The sequence below is a fragment of the Chenopodium quinoa genome, unplaced genomic scaffold (genome assembly GCF_001683475.1).
Source record: "Chenopodium quinoa cultivar QQ74 unplaced genomic scaffold, ASM168347v1, whole genome shotgun sequence".
In the NCBI taxonomy this organism is placed as follows: domain Eukaryota; kingdom Viridiplantae; phylum Streptophyta; class Magnoliopsida; order Caryophyllales; family Amaranthaceae; genus Chenopodium; species Chenopodium quinoa.
Genome location: NW_018744290.1, coordinates 2,835,102 through 2,858,278, shown reverse-complemented (window position 1 = coordinate 2,858,278; position 23,177 = coordinate 2,835,102). Strand labels below are relative to the sequence as shown.

The 23,177-nt window shown below is 31.8% G+C and overlaps 1 protein-coding gene across 2 annotated transcripts; it reads left to right on the top strand.

Annotated features, from left to right (window-relative positions):
* Positions 1-6,853: 6,853 nt before the first annotated feature.
* On the top strand, positions 6,854-14,207 carry LOC110695301 (serine/threonine-protein phosphatase 7-like). 2 transcript variants are annotated; one of them, XM_021872559.1, is made up of 5 exons: positions 6,860-7,379; positions 8,765-9,271; positions 10,179-10,325; positions 13,374-13,481; positions 13,789-14,207. In XM_021872559.1, the coding sequence occupies exons 1-5, from the start codon at positions 6,945-6,947 to the stop codon at positions 13,867-13,869; spliced, it is 1,278 nt and encodes a 425-aa protein (XP_021728251.1). In that variant the 5' UTR covers positions 6,860-6,944; the 3' UTR covers positions 13,870-14,207. The 2 variants fall into 2 exon arrangements, with proteins under 2 accessions (XP_021728252.1, XP_021728251.1); XM_021872560.1 differs by lacking the exon at positions 13,374-13,481 and having other exon boundaries at positions 6,854-7,379.
* Positions 14,208-23,177: the final 8,970 nt, after the last annotated feature.

Sequence of the window (23,177 nt, the reverse complement as noted above, 5' to 3'; positions counted from 1 at the left end):
CCTACCATTATCAATTTATCATGCAATTAGCTCTTGACTTCAATTCTTGAAGTTAGTGCTATTTGAATTTGAATTAGGTAAAAGAAAATGCCTGTTTAGTAATTATATTTGCCCACATAGTGTTAGTTTACTTACCCTGTGACCCCACTCAAGTCTCAAACTGTCAAAATTACGCTGTTTTGAGCATCAATGAACAATGATGTCGTAACTTCATAATATTTGACTACTTAACTACTACATAATCCCATACTATATATATATACGAATAGTATAGATTGGTTCACATGAAATTTATAAAATTAGAAAAACATTTTTCAACTCGATCAATCTTTTGGTCAAAACTTTAATTTAGTTCATATTCTTATTAGATTTAGTGATAATTGAATAAAAATTAATAATGTATGAAAATACATATTACCAAACTGTGGTTCAAAACTTATAGGCCCTATAGTGTTTCTTAATATTTGGTGGTTTTGTTAATATCTTCAATTATGGGTGACATTAAGTTATATTATGCACATATCTCATCTTAATTTTTGTATTATTATAATTATAATTATTGTAAAATACTGTAAAGATTATGTCACAAAACTTTCTTAGACACTACCTCCCACACCCACGTACCAAAAAAAATAAAATAAAAATAAAAAAAAAGAAGGAAAGAAAACAATATTGATCAACCAAATTTGTTTGGGCATAATTTGTCTGGTCCAATTTGAATTCGATCTTGATGAAGTTAGGTTCGAAAAAGACTGATTTCACGTGTAAAAAATATTTTCTTTAATTAAATTTGTTTTTATTAAGATACTTTCCCATTTTATTTGCAATATATTTGGGATGAAATCTGACAAAAAATCCTGTATGATTTCGATAAATATAATAATAATAATAATAATAATAATAATAATAATAATAATAATTAAAATTTGGGAAGGGTGGAGGGGACAGAACAAACATAAATCAAGAAGAACAAGTGAAGAAGACAAACATCATAATATACCAATCTTGTTCAACGGTTTGTTACCGTACGTGTTCGTCAAACCAACGTTAATCTTATGCGTACACAATTGTACACCCTCTTCCCATCTCAAAATAAATAATTAAATAAATAATCGGCTCAATAACCGAGTACTTATAAATTATTGTCTAGGAAATACTAAAATTGTGTTTAGTTGACATATAGGAAATTGTATTTTCCATGAATTAGTTTCCTATGTTTTGTTTGGTTATTTATGTAATATCCATGTATAATTATAATTTGAATTACTTTCCCAAAATTTTAAAGACAATAATGTAATTTCACCCAAATATACACGTGGGAAGTTTGAGTGACCAATATAGGGTGTGGGAAATTAATTTAGTAGGAATTCCAAATTATTTAGGAATTTCCTCTTCCTACACTTTTGCTAACCAAACAACTACTCTTAAACACATTTTCCATGAATTTGCATTTTTTCCATTATTGAAGTGCAACCAAACAAGGCTTAAGAAAGGGGATTAGGGGAAAGGATTAGGAAATCTCTAGCCCTGAGTTATTTCTAATCGGGATTGATCTCACAATCTCATATTTATGAGATACAATCCTTAAATTACCACTAAATTGAGTATTATAAATTACTTGGTAATTGATACTTCCTCTATCCCTATTTTTTTGTCCCATTTGACTGTGCACGGTCGCCAAGACGCATTTTAAAATGTCTATATATTAATTTCCATAAACGTAAACATTATAAAAACGTGATATTAATAAAATATACAATAAGACAAATCTAACAAGATCACTCATAATTATATTATCTTTTATAGATTAACGGTAATTTATGGTCAAAATTTTAAAAATATGACCTAAAAAATGACAGTGGGGCAAAAATAAGAAAGGGAATATGAAGTATTAAACAAAGAAAGGGAAGTAGGAAAAAGGATAAAGAAATCTCTAGCCCTGAGTTATTTTTAATAGAGATTGATCTTACAATCTCATATTTATGAGATACAATCCTTAAATTACCGCCAAATTAAGTATTATTTATTGTATATTAGTTTATAGTCCGTAATTTCACTTGATTTAAGATTTTAATGATAAAAATTACTTGCAAATAGCATACGTAATGCTCAACATTTGGAACTGCTGTAATTTAATGGATCAGGGTCATTTGTCAACAGCTTACGAGGCTCACTGGTCCACTAATGAAATTTCATTTAGTCTCATGTCTTAAATTAATAATTCAATCAACTATTGTTAGATTACATTATCTGAAAATATAAATTGAATATGACTTATTCATACAACGAATATTATATATTTGCATTTGCGTATATATATATATATATTTTTAAAAGCAGATGATAAAGAATAGGCCATTGTAAGTTTGTGTAAGAATCAAATACACTAGTAAATAAATCAGCTGGCAAAATATAGTCACCCATTAAAAGATAAGCCATTTTAAAGCACAACATGCACCTATATGTACAAAGTACTATGTATATAGCCATTTAGAACGAAAAGAGTCTACTTGATACTATGCATAGAACGCATTTTCGTAATAAATATTCAATTAGGCTTTATTTTACTCACCTACAATTCATTTTTATTTTACAAGAAATAAAGTTCGGACAATTTATATATAAATTAAGTTCAAGAAAATAAATAAATAAATAAGAAAAAACAAATAAGTTGGTTTGATTTCGTGATACAAATTAAAAGGCTTTTGATCAATTAGTTTAATAAATAATCAGTAAATTAAACTTCAAACTTTTGCATTAAAAATAAAAAAGTATTACATACTAAACTTTAATAATTTCAACTGTATTAAAATAGATTACTGATAAGATTTATGTCGTCCTTACAAATATCACAATCGTAATACGACATCTTGAATGTATAAATTATAATTATGTAACCGTGTTCAATTTTTAATTTGATTAATTTAATTGCTGTCTTTTGCAATCCAGTTCAGATTTGTGTAAACAACATTCATACATGAACTATAATTTGTCGAATGTTGCTTATAATACTCTGTATCAATCAAATTACGTACATTTGTAGAGTACAACTAACAATACGGTGTATGGACAAATTCTTAATCTATATACTAATCCTAGCCTAAAACTCGCTTACACCATGAATTTGAACCGACCATGTTATTAATAGCTTTATTTTACGAGTATTAACAATTAAATTAAAGGAAGGTGCACATCACTTAGCTAGCTAGCTAGCAGCCAATGTTATTGCATACACGGAATAACATTTTATTTGGACGGTAAGCCTCCACATTGGCGTATCCAGAAATTCAGAAGTGTGGGTTCGGAATTGTTAAAAAAATAAGATATATATCCTCCATATTTTTAATTACAACGTTGGTGAATTCACATTTATGCACATTCTATAAAAGTATCTTAAGTTATATTTTTATAAAATGAAAAATAGTTGATGTCAAGAAAATATTTTTCGAGATGAATCCAACAAGATCTCACTTGACTATATACACGTATATTTTTTCCAACGTATGAATCACAAAAAACGATAAAGGAGTGTGTGTAAATATTGTAAAATTGCAAACGTTGCAATTATAAAAGATCGTAATAAGTATTTATAAGTTTATTTAAAGTTTAGAGAAGTAGTTGAAGTATAAGGGAAAAAATAAAAAATAAAGCATTCGGGTTTTCATATACTTCAGAGAAGAATGGAGGGAAAATAGTTAGGACTTAGGGTAAAGGGGTTTTATTTTTTGAGCTTTGAATTAATTTGTAAGGATAGAACATTTAGGAATATTGAGAGTTTAGAGAATTAGTTGAAGCAAAGGGGGGGGGGGGAAATTAAAAAGGCTGTAAAGTAAATGCAATAGGACTCAAACCCCTACTCTATATAGGGCAAGGTGCACACACACCCCAAACTACCATTGAGAGAGATTATTATATACTTCCGGGTGTATCGTACACCTAATTAACCCAAAGTTGGTTTTGCTCTTCATTTGATGATTAAATGAAAAACAATCGTCAAAATGAGAACAAAATATCTATGGATGTACGGTACACCTGGGTGTATATAACAAGTTTCACTGAGCTACGCTTGAATGCTTGATTTCCTATTCTATTTATGCAGAAAAAATTGTATTTATCCTCTCTTTTTTGTTTTGCGGTTTTTGAAATTTAAAAAAAAATAAAAAACTTTTTTTTTCAAAAATCAGGGGGTTCAATGAACCCACTTGAACCCAACATGAATCTGCCACTGAGCCTACAAATAGGCTACAATCAATCCGTCAAAATATTGAGGATCGATGTTACTTAATTTTATTATTATTTTTTTAATAATTGGATTAAAGAGTCAAATAACAATTTTAGGGTAATATGGTAGAAGAAATTCGATCCCAAATCTTGGGTTGGTAATTAGATTTGTAAGTATATTTCATCTAAGTCATTTGTTATTTGTATAATTTTCTAAAAAATTAAATTTTAACAACTACTAATATCATTAAACAAAATGAAATTGAGAATGATCTTTTTTCTGCTTTTTAGAAAATAAATTAATTAGCTAAGTTAGTTAAATTCTTGATGGTGGCACCAAAATCGGAGAATCAATTCTCGCCCACCGATGGTGCTCCGTACCTATAAATAATACTTCCTCCGTTTCTTTTTAGTTAACACGTTTCTTTAGTCACGTTTGTCAATGCATATATTCAATCGTTAATATTTTTAATATTTGAAAAGCAAAAATTATAAAAAGTTGATATTTTGAAAACATATATCGTGACGAATCTAACAAGACCCCACATGACTACATTTTTTATTACGTATAAATCACAAAACACGGTTAAAGGGAAGTGTGTGAATAGTGTTAAAGTAAAAAACGTGTCAACTAAAAAAAAAACGGAGATAGTATCACTAAACAAAATGAAATTGAAAAGTATCTTCTTTCTACATAGGTTTCTTGTAACAGAAAATAAATTAAAAATAATTAAATTGAGATAACTAAGGAAATCCAACCTAAATATTTGTTCAAATGAAAAATGTGTGATTTTCTATCATATCACTTCATTAATAAATAAAGCCGGTCTCGCAGCTAGGCCACGAAACAGCGACACTTAGCATTTCAGTTTTTCGTCAGGTGTTGCGCTACGTAGGCAACAAATAGGTATTATTGTGACACATATGATACTAAGTAAACGATTATTGGATAGATATTTTAAAATAAAAATGTTGTATAGAGTTTTATTATCACTATACTTCTAATATTTCATATATACAAAATTAATCATAACTTTTAATAAATATCTTATAACTTGGTTTGATTTCCATCATAAAATTCGTTTCAAAAAGTTCTTTAAAATGAGATCCATTTATAATATATTTAATTTAGTTAAAAAAAAAATAGAGAATCGGTAAAAATAAGTTTTAATTAGTAAAAATAATTTTGGTTTGGTAAAAATATTTTCAATTTAGTAAAAATAATTTAAGTTTAATAACAATAATTTCAAGTCAATACTATAGATATCTATTTACAAACAAAACTACAAAAAGTACACTATTCTATAAATAAGCGATAGGATATCGTATGTCTAAATATCCTGCATTATCAAAAGGGATTACATGACCGTATTAATAAATATCTAAGCCAAAAAGTTTATCCTAAAATTTCATCAACACAGGCATCGCTCGGGCACAAAACTAGTCACTAATAAATATAGTCGGTCTCGCAGTCAGGCCATGAGACAGCGACACTTGTCATTTCAGTTTTTCGCCAAGTGTCACGCCACGTAGGCGATAAATAGGTATTATTGTGACACATGATGCTAGGTAAGTTAAGTTTAGATAGAATTTTTAGAGATAAAAATGTTGTATAGTGTTTTATTATCGATATAATTTTAATATTTCATATATGCAAAATTAATCATAACTTTTAATAAATATCTTATAACTCGGTACTATTTCCATCCTAAAATTCATTTAAAAAAGTTCTTTAAAATTAGATCCATTTATAATATATCTAATTTATTTACAAAAATAATAGGGATTCAGTGAAAATAAGTTTTAGTTAGGAAAAATAATTTTAGTTTTGGTAAAAATACTTTCAGTTTAGTATGTCTAAATATCCTGCATTATCAAAAGAGATTATATGACCGCATTTAACATTCAATCCAAACTTTTATCAACCATCTAGGCATCACCCCGGACACAAAACTAGTATGATAATAAGCACAATGAAATCAAATTTTGGGGTGTATGTCAGGGGTGAAGCAAGCCAGCCAGGGGTTTCTAGCAAGGGTCTCGAAACCTCCCCCCCCCCCTGGCCCAAAAGTTTCATTGAAGATTAGGCAAGTATATAGTGGATTATGTTGAATTCTAGCTTATGATTCCTAACTTCGGCCCTTGTAATTGAAGATTTCTAGCTTCGCCTCTAGTGTATATCTTCAATTTATTTTATATTATCATAAGTTATCTTAACTTATTCAACTTGATTTAACCTTATTTTAGCCAATCTAATCCAAACTTAGCTCGTCCCATCCCATTGGAACATGTAGTTTGGTTGGATGATTTACCTAAAGATGTATTGCAATTTGCAACATTGGAAGAAACATAATACCAATAATACTTGTAAGTACAAACTTGATCAATTTAGCTTAGTTTGACCACAAAACCAACCTTGACAATGCAAGTTTAATCAATCATACATTCATAGTTTCATACCCCTTTCACTCCAACTCGAACCAGTGTGGCTTATCCTATCATGTGGAAGATGAATCCATGTTTCGTGGATCAAATCCCTAGCTCTAAGCTAGCTCAAGCTCATTTTTGACCTAATTTCCGCAAAAAAAAAGTGACCCAATTATTGACCCAAACACCCAATGGCCACTTCTTGAACATAAAGCTCCCAAAATCACAATAAACCTCAAACTTAACTAACCCAACTTCAGAAATTAACAACTCATCACTTTCATCACCACTTCACTATGCAATTCGATTCAGATTCTTCTGCATCAACAACTGCAACGAACCATCAATCTCCACCCCCAATTCAATGGCCGCAAGATGGAACCCTAACCCTAGATTGGGTCCTTAATCTTATGTTCTCTTTCGATTGGTCTTCACGCAATCTCTCTCCTACTGATCTTCCCTCCATTCTTCCGGTCCCTGATTTCGATAAATTGATCCTTTGTGGGTCGAAGATTCTTCACAAAGAACCCAATTGTGTGAGAATTGACGATGTTTCTTCCGATTCTAGGGTTGTTGTTGTTGGGGATGTTCATGGGCAATTGCATGATGTAATTTTTTTGCTGAATAATGCTGGGTTACCTTCTGATAATCGGATCTTTGTCTTTAATGGCGATTATGTTGATCGAGGTGCTTGGGGGTTTGAAACGTTTGTGTTGCTTTTGGCTTGGAAGGTCTGTTCATGGCAGTATCTTTTTATCTTTCTGAAATTTACTCATTTTATTATCAATTTTTGCTTTTATAATTTGATTTTGATAATTTTGTCGGTGTTTTTTGAATTGAAGTTGAAATTGATGTATATTTGTTCTTATTTTTGATCAATTTATATTCATGTTATTGTACTTTGGAGTTTAATTGTAGTTATCTAGCTGGTTTACATGGTTGGGAATTTGGGACTTGGGATGTGCTACTCAGTTTGAATTAGACTTTGATGAATTCGCTTGGCTTTGGTTAATGTGTATTTGTAATCTCAGCTCGTTACCATTTCGGTTTCGGGTCATTGTGCTTATCTGTTATCACCACATAGGTAAGTGCTATAGTTTGGTGGCTTAGGTAAATCTCTATGCTTTTTTGGTGAGTAATTCAGACTTTTGAGGGACGGAGACCGGATTAGCTTGTATTTGTTATCTTATCTATCTAGAGAAATTTTGCTTTTAGAAAATGATATCATATATTGACATATTGTAGATAATACGTACTTGCCCTAATTCTAAGGGTTATGGGAATGCACTCATTGAGTTATTGGAGAGAGGTTATTAAGTATATGATATGTAATTCGGTAGATGGAAAGCTAGGCTGAAGATTGGAAGTGGGTAAGATTATCTTGAAATAATGAAGATCAAATGCCAAATTTATGGAATAGCTTGGACTTGTAGACTCCTATGCCGGAGCTTAAATTTGAGTATAATTATTAGCATAAGTCAGTTGATGAGTGTCCTGGTGGTCTTTTATGGATTCTCATTCATCTTTAGTTACATTTGCTTTGTCGTGTGACTTGTGTCATACCCGATGATACTATTTTTTTAATTTGATATCTCCAGTTTCTTAGTTGCTGGGGTGTTTCTAAGCTGGGAAATAAATTGTGGCTTTATAGATGGCCAGAAGGCCTTGAACAGCATTTTGGACTCTGGAGCATAGGAGCGGCAATGTGTTGTGGACTTCTGGCGCTCTGGAGCATAGGAGCGGCAATGTGTTGTGGACTTCTGGAGCATAGGCGTGAAGTTGATGTGGAGGGCAGATTCTTATTAATTGTTAATTAGCTTGTATGAGCTCATAATGTTGTTTTTCTAGCATAAGTGGTCAATGCAATTTATAGATGGACAACTTAGGCGGTCTAAGATTTTATTGATTGTTTTTTTTATTTTTTATTTTTTTTAATTGAGGTGTTGCACTAAGCTTGGGCATCTCTAAATGCCACAAAGGACTGAAAATTGGGATTTGGGGGGGGGGGATTCTTCATTCATTACGATACAATTTTCTTTCCTATTTTCTATTTTAGATTTCCTTCTTGTTAATTCATTTTTATGCATTCTTGTAAAACAACATATTTCCTTTTCAGATTTATTTGCCCAATCGAGTATATCTTCTCCGTGGAAATCATGAGTCCAAATATTGCACCGGTGTTTATGGATTTGAAAAAGAAGTTATGACCAAGTATGGCAGTCAAGGGAAGCATGTCTACCGCAAGTGTTTAGGTTGCTTTGAAGGACTTCCTTTGACAACTGTTATAGCTGGTCAAGTTTATACTGCTCATGGAGGCGTTTTCAGGAGTGTAACTGCTCCTCCATCCAAAAGAAAACAGGGCAAGAAAAGAAACCGGAAGATTAGTATCAATTCTGAGGAAAACTCTGATGACAAGTTGTCACTTGGCTCCTTTGAGGAATTGTCTAGAGCTCGAAGAATAGTTCTGGACCCTCCTTGGGAAGGTTCAAATCTGATACCCGGTGATGTATTGTGGTCTGATCCTTCACCGAAACCTGGACTTTCTCCAAATGCGCAGAGAGGCATTGGACTTTTATGGGGTCCTGATTGCACTGACAATTTTTTGAAAAAGTTCAATCTGAAGGTGACTGCCAATCTTCTTATTCTCCTAGTTTTGTTCAGTTTTTAACATAGTGCAAAATGATAATTTAACCAATAAAAGGTAAAACAATGAAATGCATAGGCCCCCTTCTAAATTCACACATTGGAAGTTGGACATTGAAACCACTGGTTGTGAATCTTGTGATGCACAGATGCAGCATCTAGCAGACATTACATTGAAGTTCCTGGTTGTTATGACATTATTTCATCAGCTCAAAAGAGACAAAATTAATTTCGAACTTATCGTCAAATATGTTAGCACCTTGAGTAACTGGAGAAATGCTGGGTTTTAGTTATTTAAAAAGCTGGAGTAAAAAAGAAGCATTCTCCTCTGGATCTTTACTAGTTCCTTTGTGTGTAAATGACTGCCATAACAAGCCACTAAGGTTGCTTAGTGGTCAATTTGATAAAATAATAGCCAGTAGCAAGTATCATGGCATGATTTTACAAACCACCACAACTACTTTTTTGTGGGTCTATTAGAGCCACTCTCTATTGATGAGTTAATGATAATGAAGTTGTGTATTGAGTCTCCCTGGGGCCCTAACCATGCATCTGTGTATCTTGACCTCCTATATCCGTGAGGAGTGGTGCTGTTGTGTATTCGATTCAGCTTCTTGTTCCATAGTGATAAGAGAATAATCTGATATTCAATTTAACACTTTTGATGGAGATAAGATGGTCGTCTCTGCCAGCTCATTATAACTGTTGGGTGCAAAATTTTATGTTTTATTTATTATGCCCTTTGCTTTCAAAGTTTATTGTTAGCAACTTAGCGTGATTGTCATTAAAACATTTGCTCTATTTTCTCTGGCCTACCCAATTAGTTGTAACAACTGTTTACTAGAGTGCTAGTATTGAAGATACCATTAACATTTGTTTTATGACAGTTGATTATTAGATCACATGAAGGCCCGGATGCAAGGGAAAAACGGCCCGATCTTGCAGGAATGGATCAAGGCTACACTATTGATCATGATGTGGAGTCTGGAAAGGTTATCACTCTGTTCAGTGCTCCAGACTACCCGCAGTTCCAGGTAATTTCCATTCCTTACATATCCTGCCTTTTCTGTATTTGTCTTCATGTATTGTATGTTTTGAATTCTTATAGTTTGAATTTAGGATACATATGTCATCTGCTCATGCTTGATGTTCCTTTTTTGGGAAGTTTGTCAAGGTTACTGATTAAAGCATTTGTATGTAAGCTCTTGTTTTTCTTATCATGGAGAACATTCTTCCATGTGCTATCTCCTCATCATGGGCTATCAACATTATCAAGATCTTCTGCATGTGCCCTGCTTTTTTGATATTTTAAGGCAACCTGTGCTGTACTTGCCCCTTGCATGTGCTCTTTATCTGTTATAGGTATTCATTCTGTATCCTTATTAAAAAAATCACCATTAGCATGCATCTTATGACACATAAATGCAACTAAATTTGTGAAGGGATTTGCTTTTTATTCTTTTTTATACAAAAATGACGTTTCCCGAAGTATATATTCACAAGATCCTCCTGGTTTATACTCCATATGGCTTAAGTTGTCTAAGTATGATTGAAGAAACAATGTAATTCTTTCTGATTGGAGTAAGGGCATAATTTACAGATATTTACTTTCTAATAAGTTAAAATCCTGTACCTTAAGACTTAAGTGATATGCTCCTTCTGTATCAAATTAATAAGCCACATTTGTTCTAGCTTTTTTGTACAAAGCAAGCTAAATTACATTCTTTAATGTTCAAAATATTGCGTATATTTATGTTAGCACTAGAATGTAATCTGCAACTTTGATTCATGTGATTCCCTGTGGTTTCTTGCCAAACTTGTATTCTTCTTTAATGCTTTTATTGACATTAATGATTCTATAAATTTTCTTAGCTAACTTATAAAGATAGGGGGAGAGAGAGAGAGAGAGAGAGAGAGATGGGGGAGTAAGTGATAGGATAAAGTCGTATCACTTAATCAAAAGTAATTCCTAAGTCTTTTAACTAAAGCAGATAGAGAAGTAGAGTCGAATCCACGGGAAAACAACGTTCTTTTATTCCTAATAAATTAATATACTCTAAATTATTAAGTAACCAACTGTGATTTTGTATGAATTATAGTAAAGGAAACAATTAAACTAACGCGATTAAGAATTATAAGAATATCAATAAACTAAAGCTTAGAGTATAGGTTCACCAATAAATAATACTCCGGGATGAAAGACAACAATCAATTATCAATGTAATAAATTAATCAAATTGTAAAGGGCTTTCACTACGTATTACAATCACAGAATTAATCTACGGTATTAAATCGCATCTCTCGAATCTTGATTTAACCATTTATAAATTAACTTGTCTATTGAAACTATGCCTAAACATCAATTCTCATCTGAATCTCGAATCAATATTGCATAACTCATACAATTAAACCAGGCCTAATCTAATTGCATAGCATTAATCAATCAATAGGAAATTAATCTAAAACATTAACAATAAAAAATAATAGATCCTCCCTTCATATTATTTACGGATCCCCCCAAGAACCCTAGAGATAAACTACTCACACATAATTAAATCTAAGCTAAGCAAAGCAATTAAACAAGACATAATTAATCAAAACAATAAAATTACTAGAAATAAAAGGGAAGGAAATCGTTACCAAAATAAACGGAAATTATGAATTGCATAAACCAAAGATTCTTGAGAGAACAAATTGCTAAGAAAACTTAAACACTACAATCTGGAAATTAACTAATGAATCCCCCCTAACCTCGCTTAACAAAAGCGTATTTATATTAAAGCAAGAAAATCCTCAACTAAACAAAGTAAAATCACTCCTAATTACTCTCAGGCGCATGACTGCTCGGCTGGACGCGCCTCCGGGTGCCAGCTTGACTCTTTTTCTCGCTCGGTGAGTCCACTGGGCATAAGCTTGGACTCCTCAATTGGGTTTCTTTCTTGGCCCAATCCGAGCTTTTCCTCCTTGGGTCTTTACAACTTCGGTCCATTGCCTTGGTTTATTCTTCTTCGCCAAGCCCTTAATCACTGGGCTTGATTACTCAAACACGGTCCTGGGCTTCGGAAGATGGTCATATGAGTGCGCTCCATATCCAATGCTCGTAGTGGCTCAAATAATCACGGGAAATGCTCCAAAACCGCAATTTCCTATAAAATAATACCAAAGCTACGAAAACACTAGAAAACACATATTAGTAATAAAAAATAGCTTTGTAGAGCCAAAAATACTCCTAAATATGACCAAGGATGGGGGGTAAATCACTATATAAAATAGACATATTAGTAAGCTACCAGCAATTGATCGGTGACGGGCCTAGCCATAATTAATATTGCAACAGGAAAAAATTCCTTGCAAGAAGATTGTCTTAGTTTGAGGATCTTGTAGTGCAAGCTCTCCGGACTTTTAATTGGCTAAGTTAAATCTCCTGCCCATCCCCTGATCAATATGTATATGGCACACAATTTATTCAGGTATTGATGGTGAAACTAATAAAATGTTACGTCCTTTTGAAAATGGATGAATAGGGTGTGATTAATTCTGTATATCTTGAAAATGTAGGTTAATATAAGTCTCTAGTTTTTTTTTTTTTATTTATTTTTATTTTTCACATTCCTTCTGGTTAGTGTGGATCGGGTAAGGTCTCCCCATAGTTACAGAGTAAAAGGATCTAGTTTTATTGATGAAGCTTGAACAAAAACTGTCAACAGGTGAATGGACCATGTAGCATTTTTATTGCAAGTCTTTTTCACCCTGCCTTGATGCCTAGTTGTTTTAAACATAGAAGCTGTGAATGAATTTAGTTACTTCTTTTTTATGCTGGTGCGAGCTAGATGTAAAAGCTCCTTTAAAAGGTTGGTATATCACTACTGGTGATTGAAATATCAATTGACAAAGAGGTAATAAGAAGCTTTTTTAAGTGCTGGTTCAATAAGCCTTATTTTGGTGTGCAGTTGCATGTGTAGGTCATGTATTAATGTATTATTAAGTTGGAGACTGCCCTTAAAAAAAATAAGTTGGAGATTTGGAGTGCTCTATATTGGAACTAACCGATAAAATTTACAACAAATTTTCTTCTATTGTAGGCAACAAAAGATAGATATAGAAATAGAGGAGCATATATTGTGCTGGAGCCTCCTAATTTTGATACTCCGATATTCCACAGCTTTGAAGCAGTCTTGCCTAGACCAAAGGTACAAATTGTTCAATTGGTTAGTAAAACTGGCATACCTGTTTTTCCTTGAGTGATATGGTGCATAGCCTGCATTAGAGGCAGCGCACAATATGATTTTTTTGTAAATGTATTAACGAATGGCCCATCATTTATATGGTCCTTTCATTTGACCTTCATCCCCATCTTTCAACTTTTTATATATCTTTTTAAATGGGATTTTCTTCCAATTTTATACATTCATTATGCAGAACATTGCTGCTTGGAGTTTTTGCTATGTTTATACGTTAACTTTCTACTGAATTTATATTATATGATCTTTGTGACAGGCTAATCCTTATTATGACTTTGAGGAAGTGTTGGATTCTGACGAAGAACTGGACTTAGCATCTATGGTGTCATCCTCGTGAAGGAATTCTTCCCCTGAAGAACATCACATCTTTGGTATGTAGATTAATTTGCCTCTATATTTTTTGCATTTTTTGTTGTATATAAGCAGCTACAGCTGCTGTGCTCCATTAATCTATTTGTATCACTAGCCAATAGGAAATGTTGGAAGTGTATAATTATCGGCCCACATTTTGAAGCTTTTTGACGCTGACTGTGTGGCTTTTGCTAGAAGAAACTATAATCTTTCTCTGTTTTCCAATGCTTCATTCTGTTGTATTTCTTGATGGAGTGGGTTGGTGTATGTTTTTCGGTCCTTGGAGTTTAATCAGTACTCATATTATTCTCTGGTTGAACTTCACTTTGTACCGGAGTTTCGTATTCTTGCATTCTTGCATCAGTATTCTCATCTGTGTTTTTTCTGTCATATTGAGTGAAATATACATGCAGACGTGTTTAGATTGTATTTCTTCTTGCTGCTGTGTAATTCTCTTGGTGTGTTAAACCGTAAGCGATGATATAGCCTGCTCTGCTCTCTCGTTACAAAACACCTCAATGTTGGAAATTTTTAAGGCTTATTTTATTTTATTTTATTTTAAATCTTGATACTTAACAAACTAAGAAAAGGATACTGATTTTGGCATTGCTTGTGTTAGGAGCACAAAATTTGTGCTCTCATAGTGAGAATGCAAATATTATTTTTCGGAGTGCTAAAAAGTTAATTTTCGAGGGGGACAAGCAATGAAGTGGTGAGTTTGGATGGAAAGGATTTGACTATGAGTGAATGTTTTAAGTATCTTGGGTCGATTATCTAGAAAAATGGTGACATTGATCAAGACATGACCCACAAGATTAAGTCGGGGTGACTTAAATGGAGAGCGGCCACAGGAGTGTTATGTGACCGAAGCATCCCCTTACAGTTGAAGGGAAAATTCTATAGGACTGCCATAAAACCAGTGTTGCTCTATGGTACATAATGTTGGGGTTCTAAGAAGAAACACATTAAAAAGATAGAGGTTACGGAAATGTGCATGTTAAGGTGGATGTGTGGGAACACTCTAAGAGACAGAATAAAAAATGAGGTTATTCGCAAGAAAGTAGGTGTGACAGGCATTGCAGACAAGTTAAGGGAAAATCGCTTGCTTTGGTTTGGGCATGTAAGACGGAGACCCGAGGGTGCACTGGTTCGAAGAGTGGAAGAGTGGGAACATGGAGGGGTTAAACGAGGGAGGGGGAGACCAAAAATGACTTGGTTGGAAGGAGTTAGGAAGGATATGAAGCATATGGATTTGCATGAAGATGAAGCATTGGATCGTAAGGGATGGAGGAGGAAGATTTATGTCGTTGACTACACGGAATAATCAAATTTGGTTCACGTAGCCGACCCCACTTATGGGATCAAAACTTTGAATAATTGATTACAGTTAATTTTCTAATGAAAATCCACATGACGGTTTGTTTTTCCTTCGGTGTCGAAGAGACAATATCAAGACTTGTTAACCCTTAGCAACAATTTTTCGTTGATATGATTATAACGTCCTCAAGTATATACTCTATTGATGATTGATAACGATGTCATTACTTGGTCTGTCGCATCCCATTAAAAATCACGATAGGGCATAGTTGTGTACTTGAATGCTAGCTAAATCATTATACTTCGTATTAACTCACTAGTTTCTTATCAAAGCAAGAGAATAACTACTCCATATCACTACTTAAAAGTTAAAAACGGCTAAACTTTAGATGTCGTATGATTGGAATAATTGCATAACATTAGTACATTTAATTATATGCATGTGAAATGTGGTTGAAAGGGTATTATCAGATAAAAAGTTAGATCATCGACCTGTCATTAATCTTCCTCGCGAAATCTTTCATCGACATCTATTCAAAGAGTAGGACAATAGATTGTCACATCATACTTTTTTTTTTTTTTTTTTTTTGGACAAAGTCGCATCATACTTAAAGACTTGGAAAATGGGGTATTGAATTGATCCAAAACTGACGAGAAAGTCCAAATATTCCCAATATGTTCATTGTTCAACACCTCGATGGCATCTTTACGTCCTCTGTTTTGTGGCCATTCGAAGTTTCGAAGTATTTTTTTTGGTGAAGATTAATAAATTTTTGAATTAGTGTATCTGCTCTACGTGTCATAATATACATGTTTGATTTTTAATACTCCGTATGCCTATGTGGGTTCTTATAAGGGCCCATTCATTGGTCGAAAACCAATCAAATCGAATTGATGACCGGAAAATTGTAATTTAAGCCTAAAAGTTCAAATCAATTTTATAAGATTAGGGCTTGGGTTCCAAAAAAAAAAAAAGAAAAAATAAATTGATTTTTATAATAGTGGAAAAAAGAAAATATATATATATATATATACATAAGAAAACTAATAATTGTTCAATGCATTTTTTGAAAGCCTAATAACACATATTTTCCCAACTTATTAAAGGTGAAAATAAATCATATTAGAGGTTTTTAGGAATATTTAAACTTCGTTAAAAAAAATAATAATAATAATTTAACTAAAAATTGGTTTGCTTTTAAGACTGAATTAGCTTAAGGCCCGTGTCATACACGGTAAGTCTAATTTTTTTAAGAAAATTAATTATATCCAACAAATAAAATTTGATTAAACATACACATCAAATATATAGAAATTATAATGTCATAATTTATATTAATAGGCAAAGCAAAAAATTATACAATAATGGATTTTTTGGGCTGCCCAAACCCGAGAATTTTTTTAGGCGAGTTTGGTTTGATCAGGTCTAGTGACCATGTAAGTAAATACTTATTTAAAAATATCTTTTTAATAAACATAAAAAATTAATCAAAAAACATACTAAAATCTCCACTAACACTATTAGCTAGCAACGCGCGCGTGCGCACACACACACACACATATATTACTAATAATGTAGAAATAATAATGTTATAATCTACATTGATAGGCAAAGCAAAAAAAAAAAAAAAAAAATGGATTTTTTGGCTGCCTAAACCCAAGAATTGTTTTAGCCGTGGCTTGGTTTGATCAGGTCTAGTGGCCATATTAGTAAATAGTTCTTTAAAAATGTCTTTTTAATAAACATAAAAAATTAATCAAATAGACTGAAATATCCACTAATATTATTAGCAAATAACTACAAATAATATATCACCTTTTATATTTAAAAAATCATTTCAATGGAAATAAATATTACACTGATCATTAAAGGCAATAACAATCAATAATTGGGCAACAACAATCTATATTATTTACATTTTCTATTTATGGATTGATGCTCTACATATACGATATCGTCATTTTTTGTTGTTATAAAAACGTGTTTAAACTATCTAATAATTGTACTCCGTAGTTTAATCATTTTTGTTTATTGTCCTAAAAGTTTAATTTTATTGTCCTAAAAGTTTAATTTTATAGTCCTAAAAGTTTAATTTTATATATATATGCGGGGAGGTTCCGCTGAAAACAGAGTTTATGGTGAAAACTTAAAACAAGCAATCTTAGCCGTTGAATGTTCACTAGATCATCTGATGGTGTGAAACAACCTAGAGGTTACTATATACAAAAATAAGGTCATTATATCAAGTTATATTAATTTTGATGACACTTACACCGAGGTCACTATATATAGAAATAAGGTAACTATATCAATTTTTACAATATTTACTTTGAGGTCACTATATACAAAAATAGGGTAATTTTATCAATTTTGACCACATTTATATAAAGGTCACTATATACAAAAATAAGATAACTACATCAATTTATAGAGGCCACATTTATACAGAGGCCACTATATATAAAAATAACGAAGGTCACTATATATAAAAATAAGGTAATTATATCAATTTTGACAACATTGACCATATTAATATACAAGTCACTATTTACAAAAATAAGGTAACTATCATCAGATAACTTCTCTTTCTCCTCCTTGTCATCAGATAACTTCTCCTGCTCCTCCTTGTCATCCTGCTGCTCCTTATCATAAGATAACTTCCTGCTCATTAAAATTTACACTAAGAAAATAATTAGCTATTATTAATTTTGACTAAATTACACTATGAACTACCAAAAATCAATTAACAACTAGAGAAATCAATGTGAGTAATCAATTAACTAAAATTGATCCAATGCGACAAACTTTAGATTAAACTTTAGATCCACCTGCTGCCTATAGCTGCATGGTACTGAATGATGAGCTTCTCTTCTTGTTATGTGAATTCTTCATGCTTAAGGTCAGGCCTCAGGTAGTTAGTCCACCTAAGCCTGTAACTCTTACCACATCTATTAAGTCCTATAAAAACAACTAATTCATTAATATGCATAAACCCTTGATAATTAGTAAAAGAGAACAACAAAAACCTAAGCAAAACAAAGCATATTATTTAGATCTTAAAACACAACATGAGCTGATAATGACATATAACGACATTAGCCATTTACTGCATAACACAGGGTGTTGTTACTTGACAGTAAGATTTTTACTCGCCTCTATCATGTACCCCTCTCACAGCTCCTAAGGGGAACTGTTGGAATCACAATAAATTAATGTTGATTAAATCACTTTTCATAATATGGTGATCCTATAAACAAATTGAACAAGAGAATTTTGGATCCAATCTTAAATCAATCTACTGTAATACCAAACTATGTACAGTAAATCAACTCACTTCAATTAATTGCCACGACATCACCAAAAGGTTAAAAAAACAACACTCCAATTAAGCGCGAGTTTGTAATTATCAACCAAATTTACAAAATCAACATTAACAAATCATACATTTTCTTACCTAAATCAAACATTTAGAATTTCTAAAAAATAAGTCATCACTGAAACTCAAATCTCTCATATACAGAGACAAATCAACATTAAAACAATCAAAACTCTAGATTACAAAATCAAAGATCTAAAAATCGAAAAACAAATCAATGATTCAGACAAAAAAAAAAAAAAATCATTAATTTCAAATGAACAAAAGTAAAATCCAAAAACAAAACAATTGGACAATAATTCATCACTTAATTAAACAAACAGAACCTCATATATGAAGAAATTATAGTAATTAAACAAATTATAGTAAAACAAATTGTTGTAATTACAGTGTCAGAGGAGAGAGAAAGCGAAAGAGAGAGAATACCAAAGAGAAGATGAGCTGCGAGAGTGGCCATGGTGAAGGAGGCGAGAAGGACGAGGAGCGAGAGAGCGAAGAAGCGGAGGACGAAGACGCCGACGATGGAGGTAACAACGGGAAGAAATCGGCGAGAAAGGTGGCTGATGCTGGTGTTGCTGTGGTAGAGGTGGTGGTGGCGTCGCCGTTGATTCGCCTTGGGCGCCAGAAAAAAGCTTCAACAACACTGAAAAAATCATGAAAGCTGTAGATCTTCTTCTACTTAGATCTCTGTCTCATCTTTCGGCGCTTCCTCTTCAATCTCCTCATACGCTTCTTCTTCCACTGCAAAAATCAATCAAATCAACAAGTTGAACTTCAAATTAGTTAACAATGGTGGAAAAACTCGACTGAACCGAACAAATCAATGAAATTAAGGAAGAAACTAAAGTTAATCGATTAGTAAAACAGGAAATCGAACTAAATTGAACAAAATCGAACAGAAAATCGCAAATCAAACAAAATCGAACAAAATTGATGAAAATTTCAGAAACCTTAAAACCTCAAATCATGCAAAAAATAGCGAAATTAACACAAAGAAATCACCTGATAATAGATTGTAGAGCTGAAACATTGCTGAAAATCAAATTAATTGAAGCTGAATTTGAAAAAAGTAGTGTGAAAAATGGGGAAAAAATGTCGAGAAATTAGGAGAGAGAAAGTAGGAGAGAGGAGGAAAAAGAAAATAACGGAGGAGAGAGAAATTGTTTTCGTGGGAGGAGAGAGAAAATTAGTATATAAACGTTAGACGTCATCCGCTAGATTATAATCTACGGTTAGGATGAATTGTTTTCAGTTTTCACCCTAACATTTGTTTTCATATGATCCATACTCTCTCTCTCTCTCTCTCTCTCTCTCTCTCTCTCTATATATATATATATATATATATATATATATATATATATATATATATATATATATATATATATATATATTTTAAAAAAAAAATACAAAAGGAGATGTCAATTGTCACTACGTCTAGCTAGCGTGTCTTCCACTATATAGATTATTGTAATAAATTTATCATCTCAATCAAGTGTCTCGGCAAAAGATAATATTTTTTTTTGCTTTTACTAAGATATTGATTTTTTTAATTACGTAATTTACAAAAAAATTGATTGATATTTTACTTTTCCCTAGAATTAGACATATGATATAATCGTCAAACAAAACATTTATTTTATAGTTATACTATACTCCATAAATCCTTAATTTGTGATAATATATACGTAGTAGTAAAATTTCAAAAACAAAATTGTAAATAATTTGAATATATAGTTATATTGAAATTGAAATAAAATATTAGCTACAAGCATTTGAAAAATGAAAATTAAGTGATGTTTTAAAGTAATTTCTTTAACATTTATTATATGAATCAATGTATTATTACTTTTTTGGCAAAAATGAATAATACTCCATTTAAAAGATAATTACGAAGTAGTTGGAATAATTATTTTAGGTAAATGTGTATAGAAAAATTATGAACACCTAGTGAAAAGGAATATATTTGTCATAAAAATAATATAAAAGATATGAAATGCTATTATTATAGAATCAAATATTAACAAAAAAAAAAGGAAAAAACAACACCAGGATGTGACACATGTCACTCCTGGTGCCTATTTTAATATTAAGTTATTATTGATTTTTTAGGTTTTAGATAGCATTGAATTTGGGACTAAATATAATATTCATTCCGCATCCGTTTTATTCAATTCAATTCAGAGCAATTTTGTAGCAACCCTACCTTCAATTTTGGTGGACTTATTTTTGAGCAACCCTACCTCCAATTTGGGTGGAAAATGAAAGTGAAGGTATATTGTTTTTTTCCTATCACATCCATTTTCCTTGTGAAATATCATAAAACTTCTTCCTTTCCTTTCTTTTAAACCCAAATCCACTCTACCAAACACTCAAATAGGTTGTTACAATATTCAAATCACATCGTTATACATATAAATCCTATAATAAAACTTTGTCTTAGGTTTATGTCTCTCCTAAGTCATAATTAATTACAATGTATAATGAACTTTAATATTGATTTTTTTTTTCTTTTCATAGGCCCCAAAAGGTTTACTCTACTAAATACTCTTACGCTCTATTATCAGTGTCAATCAAGCTCAGCATACCCCATGGGCTGATGAACCTTGTGCTAAGTACATGAATGAAAAGCAAAGTTTAACCATCACTAATATCATGGTTTATATATATTTTTGAATTTTCTCTGATCCCGCCCAGCTCTTCGTAAATTTGTAATTTAAACTAGATTAAATTGGCTTTTAGATTATATCTAAGTAAAAGTAACTTATTATGTTATAGACGTCAGCTAATTTAGGTGGTTAAAATGTTACGGATGATATTCACAATGTTTAATTGAATTCTGTTCGCATCATTTACTCTTTGTGACACACTAACATTCATTGCTACAACCACAAAAAGGAAGAAGAAAAATGTAGCTACGGAACGTAAAATGCGTTAAATACTTTAGGACCCGCATTTAGACTTAAGCATGCATGTCAATTTATCGTCCAACACAAAGGGTCAATTGCGAAGAATGCCAGATACACATGAAAAAAGAATGGTTAAGTATTGACTACATGATTTTGGTAGATCTCTTCTCCTAACTACCAAGATAAGGACCTTCCATGCATACATAAACGGGGTTTTATTTTTCAATTAACGCGACAACACAAAATAAAGTTCCTACTTTGATTAATGATAATGATCCCTTTTAGCGTAGTTGGGAAACACTAAATAGTATATAATCCTACGACGAAATTAATTATTGTCATATTAATAGTATTATGCTCTGTATCAACTACGGCGGAATAATATAGCAATAAAATTCAAAGGCTAATAGTAATTTGCCCCCCTATATTTCTTGTAATTTTTGACACCAGTGTTATTATGCTTTTAAATCTTAACTTGTATGTATGATAGCTCACTAATAACAAAAGGAGTAAAATTTGCAGAATGCTTTCCAATAAACATGGTGCTATAATTGGAACAATCCCATCTTCTAACTTAACTGACGGAGGATGATTAATCTGTTGAATTTAATGCTATCAAGAATTAATTAGGTTAACATATATGGAAGTCCAGTTAATTAACATCTTACATAATTTTAGAAATGCTTTAATTTTTTAGGTGGTATAAGCTCAATCATATTCCACTTTATATTAACTCATGGGCCCTTTGTCACTTCTATACAGGTAAGCAGTTTCATATATTAATTTCAACTTAATTCTCTTTATTATTGGTGTTTTACACTTCTACGCATTAAAATTCTTGACCTCATTGAATAAAGGCATACAAAATTTATCCCGTTTGTTGACAAAAAATTAAATAAAAATAGAATTGAATGCTCTTCGATCTTCCTAGTCGATTTTACGCTGATCATTCAATATATATCATCCTGTATGTTGATGTAAACTGATTTAATTAGTAATCTCTTTGAGTGATACCCAATACTTGCAATTGAATTTCAATTCGTATGCACCAACAAAGAATATATGAGTAAAGCATGCTCAATTAATGGATAAAACGCGATTTTAACACTCCCTCCATGACTCCATATGAGAATACAAAGTACATTACTATCTCTGTTTCTGAAAGTTCGACTCACTTTCCATTCATGTGGTCAAAATAAAATAACTTTTACCACATTTTATGATCTACATAATATAAAAAAAATTAGTATTTGGGATCTTATTAGATTCCTCTAATTATAAATTTTCCAAATATAAACATTTTATAATTTTTATACATAGCCAAAGATATTTATGGTCAAAGTTGTTCATTGAAGACCGCGCAAATGTCAAGTGAGTCGAATTTTCAGGAATGGAGGGAGTGAGGGAGTATATAATTTAGGGTTTTAAATTATAGAGCATGGATGGATTTATTTAGGAGATCCTTTATGTTGACTAATATGATGCCCGATGGAATATTTATGATAACATGATAACAAGAAACTATTTGTGTTAATGTAATTAGAAACGAACTACAGCATCAAGTAATTAATGTACTTATCATTTTGTTATAGATCTCAATGTAATTTTAATTGAAGGGTCTATCTCAATCTCCTTTGTTCCCCACTATACTAAGAATAATGGCTAAAGATTATGCCTGGCCTAAGTTTTCATAC